Source organism: Maniola hyperantus, chromosome 12 (genome assembly GCF_902806685.2).
Source record: "Maniola hyperantus chromosome 12, iAphHyp1.2, whole genome shotgun sequence".
Taxonomy (NCBI): domain Eukaryota; kingdom Metazoa; phylum Arthropoda; class Insecta; order Lepidoptera; family Nymphalidae; genus Maniola; species Maniola hyperantus.
Genome location: NC_048547.1, coordinates 10,278,797 through 10,297,513, shown reverse-complemented (window position 1 = coordinate 10,297,513; position 18,717 = coordinate 10,278,797). Strand labels below are relative to the sequence as shown.

Sequence of the window (18,717 nt, the reverse complement as noted above, 5' to 3'; positions counted from 1 at the left end):
TTTAGCCTGTGCGTTGATATACAAAGTAAATGTATATTTTATTATCTTTGTAGTATGTATTACTTCTATGCTTATTAATTTTACTTTGTGCACCATTCCGCTCTCTGGTCTTTAAATCCGATCACCAAAGGTTGCCTGTAAGAGATAGCTTTAGCAATAACGCCACCATTGCTCCTATTATATAGTTTCTTTTATATTATTGTTTTCTGTTTATTTTAGTGTGTGCAATAAAGATTTCCAAATAAATAAATAATAATGTTTGCAGGTTTTCGGGCGCCGCGGAGGCGCGCGCGATGAAGAGCAACGAGAAGATGTACCTGTTGCGGCCCGAGACCTTCGAGAGCTACTTTATCCTGTGGCGCCTCACCAAGGACCAGAAGTACCGTGACTGGGGATGGGAGGCTGTCCAGGTGACCATAGCTCCTACCAGCTTCATTTTGTTAAAAATATCTAAAAAATGCATTTTATAACCATAAGGTGACCCCGCCTAGTGATACCCGCTTTTCCATACAAATGTATTACAGTACGTGACAGAAAGTAATGTACATCGGCCTTTAGAATGACATTTCGGCTGTGTAGAGCGTTGTATCTGTCACTCATGCCTATATGACGTTTTGTCTGTCTCAACGACAGAGACAGTGCTCTACAAATCTGCGATCTCGTAAAGGTCGATGTACATTACTTTCTGTTGCGTACTGTACGCCTATTATTCTCTTATTTGTAGTAATAGATCTAAAACTAAGCCAGATATCGATTTATCTCTCCATTATCTATGCCCTAAAATAATAAATTTAGTAAAATTATTTTTATTTTGAAAGTTATGGCCGTTGAAAAAATCTCTATTTTAGGACAAATTTGGAGGCAACTTCGTGCGTAAATAAACTATATAAGAAACTAGAAAATTGAAAAATTAACAACGTCATGTCTCACTGTACTTTATACCTGTTGATTTCAAATGTCTTGGTTTGTGTAAAAAATGTTTTCGTTTGGGACAAATACCCGTTATTACAAATGCCAATTTGAATTTTCGCTATGCCGTGTTTGACTAAAAAATCATGTAGTTCAAGCAAAATTCATTCACCCGGCCTCTCTTGGGGTGAGGTGCGGATAGAGAAAAAGGTGATACGCACAGATAACGTTATTTCTTTCATCTATTTATCATCATTCAAAAAGTTTGAAGAAACAGCACTATTTTAGACTACCCACCAACGAGTTGTCGCTTCCGTCTTCCTTTTTATTATTTTAAGTTTAAGTCTATATTTCTTACAGAATATATTTTAAACAGCATATGACTTTACTTTTATATGATCGCAGGCCCTAGAAAAGCACTGCCGGGTGGAGGGCGGGTACACGGGATTAGTTAACGTATACCATCCCACGCCGCTGGGCGACGACGTGCAGCAGAGCTTCTTCCTCGCTGAGACGCTCAAGGTAATGACTCTAATGATCCACAAGGAAACTCAACTCAGAGGGCGCCACAAGAGGTCCGGTCATTGTCAAATTAAAATCAATTGTTTGTTTTGTTTGTTTGCGAACTTTGCTAAGAATTGTTGATATTGATACAATAAACGATTATTTCGTGAATTACTAAAAAATTTCTGATACCCAGAAGCTCGTGCATTTAAAATTATGGCGTTTGACAAATGTACTCTGCGGCTCAGTATAGCCGGTTCCACAGATGATATTAATACTGCCTCTATGGCCGGTTCGCTTATGCGCCACCTGTCGGGATAAATTGGCAGCGTGTATCTCCATACAACAATTAAATACTACTTATGATCTTTTTAACTGTAACAACATAATGTTCTGGAAATGTGGTGCTGGAGGCGAATGCTAGCGTTTCATCATCATCGCCGAATTTCGCTTCAGCGACGTCTCTACACTTCGTCGTCTCTGTCTAACGCCTTTTGGCTTAGTACAGAGTCGCATATTAAAGTTGTTCAGACACGTCTTCCGGCGTGAGAGTGACTTTATCGGGCGTGGTGCTTACTTTTTTAATTAATTCGTTTTTTGTGTTTTTCCCCAGTACTTATATCTGCTGTTCTCGGACGACTCTCTGCTGCCCCTGGAAGAATGGGTGTTCAACACGGAGGCGCACCCCTTCCCCGTCAAAGACCGCAACCCGCTGTACCGCGCCGCCCCCAAGCCGCCGCTGCTGGTGCACGAGGACAACCGCCTCTAGGCAACCAGGTAGCACTCTATTGACACAAATGTTTATGAAGAATATGTTTTGGATTAAATTAATTGTTTTCCTTACAGTACAACCGCATTAAGGGCACTTATAATGCATAAATTTTAAATTCTCACTCGCCTTTTTACTCTATGCGTCAACTGTCATGTCAAAAGTACGGTTCACCTTTGAAATAAGGACGAAAATACGTACTTTGTAGTAATATTTAGACTTGGTTCTTTATTGAGCGAGTGACCCTGATGTGATCTCACGGTAAACATCACAATGGCCAGTGCCTAGTCTACACTTAGTCCATTTTTTAAACCCGGAGACATAAATGACGTTTCGTGTGTTCTGTTTTTTACGGCTCTTTAATAGTGATGGGGTGCAAACTTACCGATAAATATTTGTAGGTATTCTTGTCAGATGTATATGAGACAACAAAATGTGTTGAAAATAATTATTAAAATTCAAATGAAATAAGTATGGGCTGATTCTCAATTTACGAGTTTTACATAGGTGAATTATTTTTTGTATTTTTGTTACTAATTTATTCTTTAAGTCATTCAAATAGTATGCGATTAGTGCTACTGTTCTATTAGTTACACATTTCGTATATTTATTTTACACGTTATGCACAAAATATTATTTTATTAACGATTTTAATCTGAACCGGAACCATGAGGACAACACTATTTTTAGTAAACTGTTATCGTTATTTTTAAGTTTGACAATTCTGACTGTCATTTTAGTCTCTGGGATTAAAAAATAGACAATAATATTACTCTCTCATATATATATAGAACACTCAAAGGGTGGTATTACTATAATAGAGTGGCTGTTTTCTTTAATTCTTTATACTGATTATGTTATACACTGCTGCCCTTTTTCTAGCAAGCTGTCCTTTATCTATAATGAACTGTATAAGAAGGCGCTATAATTTTATCACTTCGATTTATTTAACAAAATCCTTTTTCGCTACATATTTCGACATTTTTTTGTTGGGTTTATTATGATATTAAATTTCTTTTGGAGTATTGAGTTTTGACCTTATCATAATTTTAAGGTTTCTAAACTTTTTGTATCGGAACCACTGTATTCGACGATTCCTTTTATTTTCGTAACTGTAATCCCGAATTGATTTATTTAACTCTTAATAATATATATATATTCGGTAACTAGAAAAAAGAGCTTGCAGACGAAAGCATATCTCAATATGAAAATAATATTATAGTCAATAGTAAATTTAGATACATTTGTTGTTGTAAATGTAGGCCAAATGTAGCTGTACATTTTAAATCGCGTCCAGACCAACAAAACTTTGCGTTGTGTTTCGCATTCGACGAAAGTTATCGTTGTGTCCTATGATGATGTCCAAAGCAGAAATGCTGGTACATCGCGATTGGGCTAGGCAAACCTCAGGAATACTGAATTATGTAACTTCACTAACGAAAAACATCACACTCAAATACATTATTCGGGATTGCCTAGTCCAAAGCCGAATTGGCAAAATTAAGTTCCGGCTTTGGATTAACAATTTAGGGGCTTCTAAATTAGCCCCAAAGCTTGCTAGACGAAGACGCTGAAGTATTGGTGCTGGACCAAGCGCTCTAAGCATTTCTGAGGATTGCGTAGACCAATCGCGATATGCGTAATCTACACAAATGTGTGGACTGTCGACGTCTTTAGAAATTTTTATTTGATTTTTCGGTGAAAATATTTATTTGGCATGCAGTTCAACACCTCATGGCGCAAAAATTTTTTGGTGTAGACGTGATTTTAAACATAGCCTATGTAATATAAAGTCGCGTAATTTGGTAAAGAACTTGTTTTATATTGTTTATTTTTATATAAGAGGAAGATTGTTGAATTATTTAATTTAATATAATATTATAATATAAAACAATAGTCAAAAACAAAAATGAAGTAATTTATTTCAATTTGATTATCTGTAATGATTTTTAATTTTTGGAACTCAGAATGTAAGTGTGCAGTTATCGCTTTGGGTATATAGATATATAATTATACTATTTACATAGAACGCTAGATGATGTGTTTTTGAAGCAACTTGAATATCGCCATTATGGCGCTAGTAGCAGCAGTGTGTTATGTGAGCGTACTTGGTATGTTAGTGATGAGACATCTGTATGACAAGTGTCAATGGGAATCCACAGGCAAAACTGATGATGATATAGTACCTCTATGGCCGGTTCGCTTAGGCGCCACCTGTCGGGATAAATTGACAATGTGGATCCCTATTGTATTTACGAAACGATCACTAGAGCAATTTCATTTTGTATAGCACATACTAAGGAAATAATATTAGTAAATATATATCTATGCTTTGGGACATGATCAGACGACTTAATGATACTTATTTCAGGATCAGTTTATAGTTATGTGAAGAATATTTCTGTCTTCTTTGTCTTTCCGATTACTTATCATTATCACTATAGTAAAGTGAACTAGCTATCTTGTCTTCTAGCTAACCCTTTTACAAATTTATATTTTGTTATATTGTAATAAATTAGGATTTCGACAAAAAAGACGTTGCCAATTAAATTACATGCCATAAAGTATACATAGACAAAGCAAAGACAAGTAGGTGACTGTTAAAGGTATCTATTGTCATTTCGTTATTTTAATTCAAACCACAATATTTTGCTAAGTAAATGTATGTACTTCAAAAATGAATAGGTACCATTGTACAAATAAACCGAATATAATTTCAAATATGGTGTGATATTTAAAAAGCTTAAGTCAATTATTATAAAAAAGATTGATCTTGTGAAAACAACCGCGATTACTTTTTAATGGCCTCATTGAAATATATACCTTTACATACAATGAGGCTACAGGATACATTACACATTGTATCTTATTTTGTTCTACACAATCTATGTATTAAACTAAAATTACAGTGTTCTAAAGGTATACTATCCTTTTCATAATGCTCCCTGCGGCAAATGATAGCTCTCTTAGACCTGTCAATTTAGTTTTGCTTAGAGATTGTGCACAACAGAATTTGCCACATTAACTGCTTAAAAAACAAATATTTATTAAATTAATAATTAATAATAAATAATTTATAGTAGAATAATAGAAATTATAGTATAAATTGTATTTAAAAGTACTCGCAAATATAATAAAACAATTTTTTAATAGCACTGGGAACTGTTTTACTTAATGTTAAAATAATTAAAATAACCCTGTAAACTTAATATATGAAATATAATATATTAATATATAACATATAAATCAGCATAATATTCACTTAATAAACTTTTGTTAAAATAGGTATTTATAGTTTCAATACTCTTATATTTTTATTAGATCTCATATTATATTAAAAAATATTATTGTCATACAATAAATATTGCATTTGTATTTTTTATATTTAAATTATATTTTCAGCAGTATAATTAAATATTTTTAAATGATGGACTAGAAATGGAATATAATGTGTTTCGTGAAATTTACATACTACATTACGTGAAATAATTATAGAACTTAACGAAACACGAAATAAATTAACTGGCCTATTTATTTAGATATGTTAAATATTTCATACAGTAACATCGTTTTAATAATATTCATATAAGTAATAATGAGGTTTAGGGAGATATTTGGCGTACGAAAAACAAATAGTCGACACTAACGGATAGGGTTGAGTTAGGGCAAATACTCAAACATCAGGCTTTGCCCGGGCAATGTCAACAACAAGTAAGTTGTTAGGTAAAATAATTGGTTTGTTATTCAATTAGATAATGCCCGCGACTTCGTCCGCGTGGATTTAGGTTTTCAAAATCCTGTGGAACACTGATTTATCGGAGATAAAAAGTAGCCTATGTCGCTCTTCAGGGTCTATAGCTATATCCTTGCAAAATCACGCCGATCCATTGCACTGTTGCGGCGTATTTGATGGTCAAACCAATAAACAAACACCCTTTCGCATTCATGTTGCAAACTTGTAACCCTCTTGATATTAGAAGAAGGTAGTTCAATTTGTGTGTACATTGTGTATATAATAGTCATAGATGAATAGTAATTACATTAGTTTTAGATAATATGTGTGTAGTTGTTAATTTTTAACCAAGGGATGTGTGCGTGGTTGTTGTATGTATTTTATGAATTTTCCTATTGCGTTTTGTATAATATAACTAAAAAACTGCCATCTTAATTTCTGTTGTACAATATATTTATGTGGTTATAAGGTAATAGGTTTTATGTGTGATGAATTGATGATGACTGATGAATTCAATTTTTTACGATTAAATTGTTGACGCGAGTTTCTTTTGTAACATTGTTCATTGTTATTTAAGTCACTTTACAAAGTGGCGCTGTAAAGCCGACAGTGTAATCATTTACTATGGCAAAATAAGATAACCTGTATTCTGTGTGTAACTAAATTGAGATTGTAGTAAAACGTTAATTATTACGTATTAAATATGTAATAAATACTTAATAATCTCGCGTTAATGTTTTACTGTTATACATAATCCCCTTGTTTAAGGACGTATAATTACTTAAGTGATTAATAAAAATAATGATATTAGCATATTTTTCGTGTTTCCTTGTTCTGATTACATTCGATAAAAAAACGGACCGAATTGAGAACCACCTCCCTTTTGGAAGTCGGTTAAAAATGTCGCTTAGCGCGGAACTTAAGAGTCTTAATACCAATTTTTTCAAAATATTCCAAGACTTAATTTTTGCATTTATGTTTGATTAAGGAGCAAATTAGAAACATACAGTGTCGTGATGCGAATGGCGATCGGTCTCTTAACTTTTATAACATAATATGAAGACGATACTTGTCTGATATTAGAACTCAGAGCCCTAAGTGTAACTTTTCAAGTTAACGTCAGCATGAAAGGGCACACTTAGGGCTCAAAATCTGTAGTTTGACTTTCCAACTTAATGTTAAGTTTACGTTTCGTGCTTACTTGTCTGATATGGCGCTCAGAGCCCTGAGTGTAACTTTTTAAGTTTACGATAACTTTACGTTTCGTTTGTTAACACGAAGAGTACCTCCTAGCGCCTTTGAGCCCTGAGTGTAACTTTTCAAGTTAACATTAACTTTACGTTTCGTCCGTTATCATGAAAAGTTACTTACACCTTTGAGCCCAGAGAATAACTGTTCAGGTTAACGTTAACTCTAAGTACGAATATCTGATATTTAGTATGTATGAAAAAGGGACGTGCGTCCTAACTGTTATCTTGAAAAGTAGTATTACACTAGAGTCACCGAGTCCTGATGAATAATTTTTTTAGGTTACCGTTAACTGTAGGTATATCTGCCAAAATTGTGTGAACGTGTCAAATCACGACACTTTTCCGTTGGATGACAAATAATAACCTAAACACAAGTGATCGTTAACTTGAAAAGTTACACTAGACCCTCACGATCAGTCTGATAATAGCGTTGCGAAATACCACGATACAGTGGTTTAAAGTGGATTTCTAAACGCTCTGTTTTTTCGTTGCCTTTTTATTACATTGTATAATTTGATGGTAATTATAAAACCACAAAGGTTTCGCAAATTATCTATACCTAAACTGCTCAACCTTTAAATAAAAACTTGTTTTTCATCAAAGATCATGTTCTATTAGAAAGCTTTTATAGAGAATAAAAATCGTAAAATGAACTCGGGCACTTGAAGGAAGCACCTACCAACAAAACTCTCTGATAGAACTTGAAGTTTGTATAATAATTATATTATAATATGTATGAAATTGTAGTATGTATTCAAACAACAATGTAAATTTCGGTTATTAATAAAACATGTTTACATAATGATTTATTAATTTATATTTTTCCCCAACGGAGCCCTTAATGATAATAATGGATAATATTATTATAAGCCGAAACCTACCCATGGCTTTATAAATCCATATACTCTTTACTAATATGCAAAAATGTGTCTGTTTGTTTGCCTGTCTTCTATCCTTTCACGGCCAATCTATTAAACCGATTGCATTGAAATTTACTGACGGACACAATTTTCCGTAAGAAGAGTAAGTAACTCTTGAGTTCACTTTATAGTTCTTCGGGATTTATAATAAAAACCTAATTTCACGTGAACCTAGCCGAGCTGCGGGCATCATTTAGTTCAAAAAAATCACTGCAGAATAATTTCTGAAATCAACTTCTAAAAATAGATTAATTCACACATGGGAGATGTAATTGGCATTGGTAAAGCACTATCAAGGTAGATATAGCGAACTCAGTAAGTTATTGTTCGTGAATAATTATTTTTAGGTAGTCAGTAATTGCATCACCATTCACGGTTCACCTGTAGATACAGTACAGTACAATACAGGCCTACGCATTGGCCTAAGAGGGTCAGTTTAATTAGAACCATAGACTCCTTAATTGGTTTCTACGCGGTATCATGGCGACTTAGCGTTCATGTACTATACTCATTACTGACACACAGCACGAGCACGGTCCAAGTCTCTATTTGAACTAGATCAGAATTCAGAACATTCTCTCGGTTGTCGTGTACTACCTATATGTTTGTATAACGCGTAAAATTTAACTCACGCGCCATTTTAGCTTTTTGTGTCAAATTTTATGTCAAAATTACAATTTTAGTCCTTATTTTAAAGGTGAACCCGTTGGCACTACAGTTTACCCATAGAGTTAAAATGGCGAGTGAGAAGTCATTGTGTACGGACTATACAATTTATAAATACATACATAAAATAGTGATCTGTCAACGCACAGCCTAAATCGCTGGGACTATAGGTATTCCAAAAAAAATGCCATGTCAATCCGCATTGGGCCAGCGTGGCAGACTATGGCCTGAACCCTTCTCACTCTGAGAGGAGACCCGGCTCAGTAGTGGGCCGGTATGGGTTGATCATGATGATGATGACAGGTATACTAAAATAGTAAATTAAAACTACCTGACTATTCATAAGCACTTTTAAAAAGTTTACATGAATAAAAAAACATTCTATTCTATTCTATTCTATACCTACTCTATCCCCGGAGAGAATTTAGTATAGGGCTCTCTGTTACGTAGACACAGGTGTCTTGTATGACGTAGAAATTCAATAAGAAAAAAATATAGGAAATTCCACCCGAAAATTTGCGATTTTTCAAGTGGATCCATAAAAATGATGGACTTCATAGTTTGTAAGTACCTACTTATTTGAGCATTCGAAGAAAACTGAAGAAATATGTGTTTCAAGATTTTCGGAAATTTCACCTCCTCACCGATTTTCAAAAATTGTACTCTAGCGAAGCCGGCTTGGGTTATCTAGTTTATTGTAAGACCACACCCACATAAGAGACCACAACGCTTACCACTGGGCACTGCGTCAAAATATCTGAACCTAAAATCATGAAAACTGACCTATAAAAAGAATTCATTAGAGTCGCCATACAAGGGCGGTCACAGCAGAGGGAGGTAGGGTAGATACCCAAATGTCACGACGTGATTGCGCGCCCTAACATTTGCCGGCGATGCCCGAAACGTCCAATTAGGGAGATGGCTTTGTTTGTTAAATCGTCTAGTTCGCCTTTATAGCCTGGAGTTTATTGGGACTGTAAAGTTCGTCAAACGTAACGATAAAGCTCCGACTTGGACGGATTCATTTTCCTAAAACTGGGCCTAACCGGGAATCAAACCAAAGATATTAATTAAAAATTTGCAGATGAGTTACCTAAGTAGGTATATGTGTTTTATTTTATTATTATAGCTTGTGCCCGCGACTTTGTCCGCGTGACACATGGTCCTTCCAAATAGGTGTACGTAGACTACGTAGCTTTAGGTAGGTACCTACACACGCTTAAATTGTATGTAAGGTGGCTGGGGGTATTAGTTAATAATTATATAAACAATTTTTCTAATTAGATCCATTTACGGTTTACCTTTTTTACATACATATGAGATGCTCATTGCTCATAAGTCATAAAGTAAATAGTTTTTTTTTTAATTTTGGCATTTGAAAAAATGCATTTTTTTTTAAATTGGGGTACCTAATTGCGATCTGTCTTGGGGTATTTCCGAATTTTATCCAATTGGCCGGTTTTTTTTCCAAAAACTGCTCAAGTGCATTTATTTATTTTTAACTTGCATGGCGGCCATTTTGAAATTAATTTTTACTATTTTGTTGTTATAGCGGCAATAGAATTACCTTCACACTGTAACAACAATTGCGTTTGACAGATGAAGGGGAAACGAAGTGACATTTCTACTCGGTGCCCTAAACCTATTAGGTACGGATCATGAGATACAGCCCGCTGACAGACGAACGGACAGCGGAGGCTTAGGTAATAGGCTCCCGTTGGCACCCTTCGGGTACCCTGGAAATGCTCCTCACATTATTATAGCTGGTATAGTTTTGTCTGATGGGAGGCTTAGGCCGTGGCTAGTTACCACCCTATCGGCAAAAACGTGCCGCCATGCGTTAGCGTTCCGGTATGATGCCGTGTAGAAGCCAATGGGGGTACCTATGGGTTTCATAAAAACTGCCATACCCCTTCCAGGTTAGCCCGCTACCATCTTAGACTGCATCATCACTTACCACCAGATGAGATTGCAGTCAAGGATTAACTAGTATCTGAATAAAAGTAAAAGCAAATAGGTATATGCCTACTAAAATGAGATTCTGAAATTAGAATTTCAGTAGGTACGAGTAGGTACGTTTATTATGCTATAAAGATGGAGTGAAAGAAATCACGACAACGTAACCAGATCCAACGCCTTAATTAACCGTCGGAAATCAAATATTGTTTCAGTTAGCGTCAAGAAAATGTTCTTTATGGGATTGGGACGCTCCCTGTCCCCATTCGAACCACCAAAGGGTGGTGGGGTTGAGTTGCGCTGAAAAGGTTTTACCTTCAGGATCGCTGAAATAGTTCCGCGAGTCTCGAAGTGACGAACGCGCTCGAGCGCTTGCAAAAATACCTCTCTTATATACTTACATAGGTACTCCGAACGGAATTTTTTACGGCGAAAAGCGTACGGCGGTAGTTAAGTTGGAAAAATGAAATCCTGAAATTATTATTTTTATCCTAATTCTTTGGGTACCTACCTAAATAGTTTTTCCTTGTTTTTAGTCATTTGATTTTCAGTAAAAAAAAGCCGCGCTAATTATTTAGGTATATAAAATACTTAGGTAAATGTAATGGGAAAGGTGTTTTTCGTTTTGTTTTTATTAAATAGTGAATGAAAACTGAAAAAATCTGCAACATGCATATTCTGATCGTCGCGTATCTAGCGAGCAGTCTCATATTTGAAGGTAAGTCAGACTTAAAATGATTTTTTCATTACTTACCTACCTATTACATTTTATAGTTCTTTACGAATCCTCAGGTGCTTGAATCGAACCCGTCACCCTTGAGACGCTTCATCAAGGTATCTCTAAGAGATCAATTTTTTCTGCATATGTGTAGAACTTATGGGGTGTCCATTCAGGAAAATAAACTATCAGTAATAGAGGCGGATTGGTCAAAAAATGGCCCTAAAAATAAAAAATTTAAAGATCTTGGGCTCTTTGGTGAGTCGCACCGGTAAGAAAAAGTTGGCCACCGAACAAACAAGTTAATAAAATAATGACAGTTAATATGTAGTTTTCCCCTACAAACTTACATCTCCTACTTTACCACCCTTAAGGGGGGGATTTTCATAAACAGCTATACAGGTTTTTATTATTTAAACTAAGTCATACTTTATACTTAAGTATTACCTTTAATTGTGAAAATTATTTGTATTTAAATTATTTAAATAAACTATTAATAAAATTAAATCTAAAAAAAAACAACATTAAATTAAAACTAAAATAAATTAAATTAAATCTAAAACCTCATCGAGACCACCGCAGCGAGGCATTGTACCCAAGATGCTGGCAGCATTACCCCTTTGGATGGCCAAACTAATTCTTTGACCAAGGTAGCTGCCAGCTCTCGGGTCCCCGGTTGACTCGATAACTCTTTTCGCAATTTCTTCAAAAAGAGCTCGAGCCCCCGGGCCCCACGGCCCCAAGGTCTCCACACCAAAAGGCACGAATACGAAGCTCCCATCGAGGTTTTCATATTTGCGCCTCTTGGCCTGTTCGGCGCTGATGGCCGCTGCACCTGCCATAGAGGAGGTCGCCTGAATGTGGGATGCAGCTAAAGTGTCTACACAAGTTGCATCCCAAACAAGCGACCTGCCCATCTTCCACGGTACGAGCGTCATACCATCAGGTCTCTTGCCATCGCTACGTGCCAAACCAATAGGTTCTAGTACAGCTGGCACATGGGCGGTGGCAAGGGACCTCCGGATGATGTCGTTAAGGGTACTATGGCGGGAGAAGCGTCCAGCGCTTCTCGAACAGGAGAGCCCATGGTGGCCGAAGGCGTCAACGCAGTCACCGCAGTGGCAACGGTGAGGCTGGTTTATTGTGGCGCCAAGCCTAAAACCAATGAGAACAGAAAGTGTCGTATGGTCTAACATAGTGCCCAGGTTGGCAGAGGGAAGAGCATGTAGCCAGTAGCCGGACTCTTTTGCAGAGACAGCGAGAAGACGAGCACGGTATATTATGTAAATTATTACGGTATATTATGTATATTATGTAAATTAAGTATATTATGTAAATATTTATGTATCTAATTATTTCAAAAAGATAGGACTTTCATATAACCTTCCTACCCCTATTTTACCTTAGAGGTAGATTTTCGTAAAATTTTGGTTTACCTGTATGTACAGCATAGAGTAGTTAGTATATTCCTTGCTTTTATTACGTACATACTTACTTTGCGAACGTTTCTTGAGACAATAAATTGAAAAAATGCCAATCCAGAGCGTTCTAATTTTAAAAAACATTTTTTCACTGGTTTTAGGCAGGTAAAGCGCTCCTTTTGAGGTAGTGTGAAATAGTAGAATTTGTACATATAACAAGCCATTTTATCGAGGATAAAATGGGTGATATGACCGAGTTTATACACTCTGCTTTTCACTTCGATTGCGAGGAAATGAAACAATAATAATATTATAAGTAGAGAAATTCGAGCAATTTTGTAATGAGGTCTCCCGACCTAACCTATTCAAAGGTGCAAAGTGGACCCTATAGAAATTGTGCCTTGAACCTAGAGACACGTAAAAAGCAGTTTATATTCCGCTTATAGCTATCATAATGAAGAACTTTACGAGCATGAGAAGTGAAAAAGAATTTTGGATGGTATACTAAGTATACGAAAGTATACTACATAAAGTATACTATACTTTACAACTTTAAGTATAGTACTTAAAATATCTACTTATGTATGTAAGACTAAGTATTCTAACCAACTTAGATTAAAGGAATAGCTACCTATCTATAAAAAGAGGACATACGCTCAGGTTCCCATCATGCAGCCTACAAGTAAGAGCGGTGTCTCCCAAGGATTAGACAGGGACGAAACGGTGGTTCATCCCGGAATCCAGAGGCTGAATGGGTGCGAGCGTGAGAAATACGGGGTGCTGATATTCCCGTTTTACCAGGACGACACGAATTAGTAGGAGCCTTGTGAGAGTATGTTTGTAAAGTTTTAGGACTAGCCTACTGATCTTTACTTTTTATTTCCATGTAATTTCCATGTGATCGTTTAGTTGCGGTAGGTTGCCGCATAGGTACGGTCGCAGTAAAAAACTCAGGTAAACTCGAAATGTTATACTGAATGTATAACATTTTGAGCTCTATCAGAGTGGTTCTATCTTATGTCTGTTCTGCATCAATATAATATCGAGATATTGAATAAACACAAATATAAGTAGTCGTACTTAATGTATCTAAATATTCTGTTGCGGAAGACTATTAGGTACTATAAGTACTAGACCGTAGACGTTACCTCATTCTTATTGAAATTTAGTGTTATTAGAACTTGGCTGTAACTGGAGTAGCAGTAAGCTACGATATATTGCTGCATATTGCATCTAAATATAGAATCTCGTGCCATTTTATAAGTTCTTTACAATCGTATACTATGACCAACTTCTACTGTCCCGATTTGGCTGTGCAGTCCAATACCGCGTGAAAACTGGAACCTCTTCTATCATGGCCGTAGAAATTATTTTTGAAATGAATTTAAATATTAGTTCTTGAGTTTACCATTTTTGTTTTATTTTAAAGATGATAAAAAATTTGAGCTCGCTTCGCTCACGTATTAGTTGATGCAGAACAAAGCTCACCCGCATTAGTCTACATAGATAAATCTATGCGGGGTTTCCAAAAGCCCCGTAGGAACTCTTTGATTTTCAGGGATAAAAAGTAGTAAAAGTACCTACCTACCTAGTTACTAACCTCGGTAATAATATAGGGCTTTAAAAGGTCAGATGGATAGAAACTTTTGCATTTAAATTAATATAAGTTCGTAGGTAGATGAGAATTTCATCTCACTCTACTTTTTTCATTAAAAAGGTAGGTTATATTTTATTTCATATCGTTTTTTTCTGTGTTAAAATAATAAAAAATCGGCTTTTTAGCACGGGTCTCCGAGGGCGGATCCAGGGGGGGGGGGGTCATGGGGGTCATGACCCCCCCCTGGGCTGCGGCCAGGATCTAGGTGGACCACTAATTAAAATTGTTAAACATAATGTTTTTTATATTTTTATATACCTAGATTTTATGTAAGTTCCTTCAATACTTAATCAATTTAATATAATATTTTGTATGATGCCAAAAACATTATGTTCTTGCGAACAAACGCTTCCAAAATTTGAATTTTACCGCGCCACCGCTACCTTTCATCGAGATGTCACATTTCGTGTGACGTTCTTCAATGATTGAAGAACATCACACGGCACTTGCCCAGGGCCCACGATCGATTGGGGCCCAGTAGTCCCTGCCAGATCACCAAACTATAACATACCAACCGATATTTTAATACCCAAAAATATATTTATCTCGATAAAATCAACGGTCAAAAAAGCCATCTCAAACAAAGGACCGTAGAGATTGTTAAATAGTCAAGACTGACTTATATCCGATCTTTATTGTCTTTACTGATAACGCAAATGATAGAATATTTCATTATTTTTCACACTTTAAAAAAAATTCCCGACAGTAAAAACCTCTAAAAGTAAAAAATAATATGTATTATATATACCTATAATGTATTGGTCGGATTGGTCCTTTACGTTTATTATTTATAGTAAAGTTTTTATTATCCAAGCGCTCGTTGCATCTGGGGACCCCTAAAGATAATAGAACTATTCCTTATACAACAGATGACAGTTTTTAGTACAAAATTTCTGGCATTTATCTATATCGTAATACACCAAAGCTGGATCCGCCCTTGCGGGTCTCCTCTCAGAATGAGAAGGGTTTTGGCCCACCCTGGCGAGGTGCCGATTGGCAGACGGATTACAAACGTAACATAAAATATTATGTATAATTTAGCGCGTCACAACTTTTCCAAGGTCGCCGCTTAGCCTTTTACTTAGGAACAGTCCCAACCTATGTATTTTTATGACTGTGTCAGGGCAGTAAAGCTGAAAGTCATATAAACGCCATAAGGCGCCGCCCGGCACTCCCCTGACATTTATCCGTAGCCCATAAAAATAAATATCTACCAGGGAAGCATGGCGAGCGAGGGCTTTTGTAAAGGCCTCGCCGCACCCCTACGTCCCGATTTACTCCCCTGTCCCACTAACCCGTTTGCACCTTTCTACTTGACTAACATTAAAATGTGTTAACGTTCTATCTTTATACATATTATGAAAAACAAAGCTGAAACTTGAAAGCTTACTTACCTTAAATTTTACTAGTTTTAGGAATACAGAACGTACACGTACACATGGCGCACCCACGGTTCCGAACTACAGTCGTATTTTTTGACATTTTGCACGATAAATCAAAAACTATTATGCATAAAAATAAATAAAAACCTTTTTAGAATGTACAGGTAAAGCTATATATTTCATATGATAAAGCACTTGGTATATTTTACATTATTCTTACTTTGAAAGTAGAAAATATTAAGAATTTCTTCATGAATACTTATTTTATTTTATGAATATTTTTTTTTGTGATGTAACCACAAATTCATGGTTTTCGGATGTTTCCTCTTACGTGTGCTATAGGACCTGCCAAATTTCATGATTCTAGATCAATGGGAAGCAGCTTATAGGTTTTTTGTTTGACACGACAGACAGTCAACGAAGTAGGGTCCATTTTTCTTTTGAGGTACGGAACTCTAAAAATCTTTTGTTTGTTGTCTGTCGGCTGTTTCTATTGCAGTTTAAGGTGACGCAGGACGCTCGACCGAAATTGGCCGCGCACGTGGGTAACGTGTTTGCTTTTCACTTGACATTGTATGAGAAAGTTGAGAGGCACGATGATTATCACTGAAATCAAGCGCGCGAAAAAGGTTTAGGAAAAGTATTTTTGAGAAAAAACTACTGAATTTATGTTTGCAAAGTAAAGTTATTTCAAGTAATGAATAAATAAACTACGTCTAATGATAAATTGTTTTAGAATTTTCATATCCCTAATCTTATTTATTTACGCCCAAAGTTGTCATAAATTTAGTGTTAAAATAGGAATCTTTTGAGGCCCGTAACTTTTAAATCAATATTTTTTTCAATGTTTTAGATATCATTGAACCTAGATAATGACGAGATAAATCAATGTAATTCTTAGTTTTGTGCGTACAATATCGAATATTGTTGTATTTTCCCTCCTACGTTTGTATGGAGAAAGCACCGAACTGAGTCCCCTTAAAGTGTGTCCACACTAGCCTACTAGGACTGCAAAACAGTTGGCTTGCAGTCCGTCTGTCTAGAGTCTAGACTCCCAAGTATAATACACCGTTGGACTAAGAAAACCATTTCAGCCAATCACATCTGTAGGAGCGTGAAATTGTGATAGTCTTTCGGACTAAGGGAACAGTACTGAAATTGCTTGAGACTCGTCCTGTCTCAAAATGCGTTCAGCTCAAAAAGCTCCATGTAGACTATCTATGTATGTTTGTCAATATAACTATCAGGGCAATTAACTGATATGTCCAAAAGCCAGCGGAACAGATTACGTGAAAAAGGGGTCACGTCAGGCCGCGGCGCGGAATCGCGTGCATCCGTGATAGATGACCGCTATTGTCTTTATTAGCCGCCCTAGCCGCCCGGGCCGCCCGCCCAAACTGCCCACAACGCTAAAGGGTGGGCCTTTAGCGCTGGTTGACGTAATAAAACGAATATAAGCCAAGACATGCCAAAAACAATCACATTATTCTGATCCGATTACACCAACAACTATAAAAATAACTAGACATGGTGGTTACCTATTCGATTGCGTACAAATTATTTAATGACAGGTTAAAAAAGTAAGTAGATATAAGACCCGCAAATTGATAATGCGCGTGGCCGCCATTTCAGTGACGTCAGCACTAGACTGAAGTTTCGAGCTGATGGTACCCATAGATTAATTATTGGTCTCGCTCGATGGTACCTATATTTTTATTTCGGCTAATGTCAAAATGACGTCATTTCGATGTTAGAGACATGGTTCCAGCGCAATAGCAATTGCGGGGTTTATATCATTCTTTTCGCAATGTTGCCTGTGGAAAATGAGTCCTTGCTATACAACTAAAAATAAATAAATGGTAGCTACTTATTCGGTTGAACATAATCGCTTGACTAAAATAAATTTTTGAGACCTGTCAGCACATCAGTCTCAAAACTTTTAGACAAGTTTATTTAGCTATCTTTTTCAGCAGAAAACATTGTAAGAGGCATAGTACTACTTAGGAACTATTTTTTGAACTGTCAATTTAGTTTAAAGCTTTTGTACGACGCGACGGAATAAGCACCAATAATATTCATTTGAATGAACACAAATGTTTACATTATTTTTAAAAGGAACGTCAACGCACTTCGCACGTCTGGCTTGTACAGCGTCACGCACCGTATTCCGTATCTGTGCCACAAAGTGCAACGACCTCGTTGCAGTCGTTGCATTGAATGCAATCGAGGTGCAAGCCACTACCTCGCCGCTCTGTATGCCTGGTGCCGTGGCCGCGTGCATTGGCCCGCCGCACCGGCCACTTGGCAACCAGACAAACACACAAACACCCCCACACACAAATACATACCTATTGTTTGTTAATGACATACTGACCACTCATGGTCCAGTACTCCTACGCCCTCCTTGCTTGCTTTTGAATGCACTTCGCTTGTGGGGATAACTCACATCTTTACTTGTTATTACCTACTGCCTAAGTATTAAAAATTTTCATTTTTATTTTCATACCTTACGATGATACGTGAATTTAGTTTTTTTTTTTAATTATATATAGCTAATGAATTTTATAATTCATTTTAAAGATTTCACTTTTGTATCTGGTCCTTTTAATATCCATAACGCATGATACCGTCGCGTAGCCGCCATGTTAATTCCGACTATCACAGTCGGAATTAACATGGCGGTCACATTGAACACACACTAAAGAAAACACCGTTGCTTATCAATCCGTGTGACGTCATCACAGCTCATGAACTTAAACTTAAAAAGATAGCGGGTAGCATTTTCGCGGCGAAATTCGAAATGCAAAATTTAAATGCATTTAGATTGAATAA

The 18,717-nt window shown here is 36.3% G+C and overlaps 2 protein-coding genes across 5 annotated transcripts in view; both read left to right on the top strand.

The window, feature by feature from the left end:
• LOC117987335 (mannosyl-oligosaccharide alpha-1,2-mannosidase IA-like) overlaps positions 1-5,795 on the top strand; it is a 93,485-nt gene extending 87,690 nt beyond the window's left edge. For both annotated transcript variants that reach the window (XM_034974337.2, XM_069502274.1), the window contains exons 8-10: positions 266-410; positions 1,315-1,431; positions 2,027-5,795. In XM_034974337.2, the coding sequence (XP_034830228.1) occupies positions 266-410; positions 1,315-1,431; positions 2,027-2,182 (418 nt within the window). In that variant the 3' untranslated portion in view covers positions 2,183-5,795. The remainder of the gene's footprint in view (positions 1-265; positions 411-1,314; positions 1,432-2,026) is intronic.
• A 5,296-nt stretch (positions 5,796-11,091) lies between these two features.
• Positions 11,092-18,717, top strand: part of LOC117987226 (xaa-Pro aminopeptidase 1-like) — a 35,271-nt gene continuing 27,645 nt past the window's right edge. For 2 of the 3 annotated variants that reach the window (XM_069502273.1, XM_069502272.1), the window contains exon 1: positions 11,127-11,425. In XM_069502273.1, coding sequence (XP_069358374.1) covers positions 11,353-11,425 — 73 coding nt within the window. In that variant the 5' untranslated portion in view covers positions 11,127-11,352. The other variant, XM_069502271.1, reaches the window with a different exon arrangement.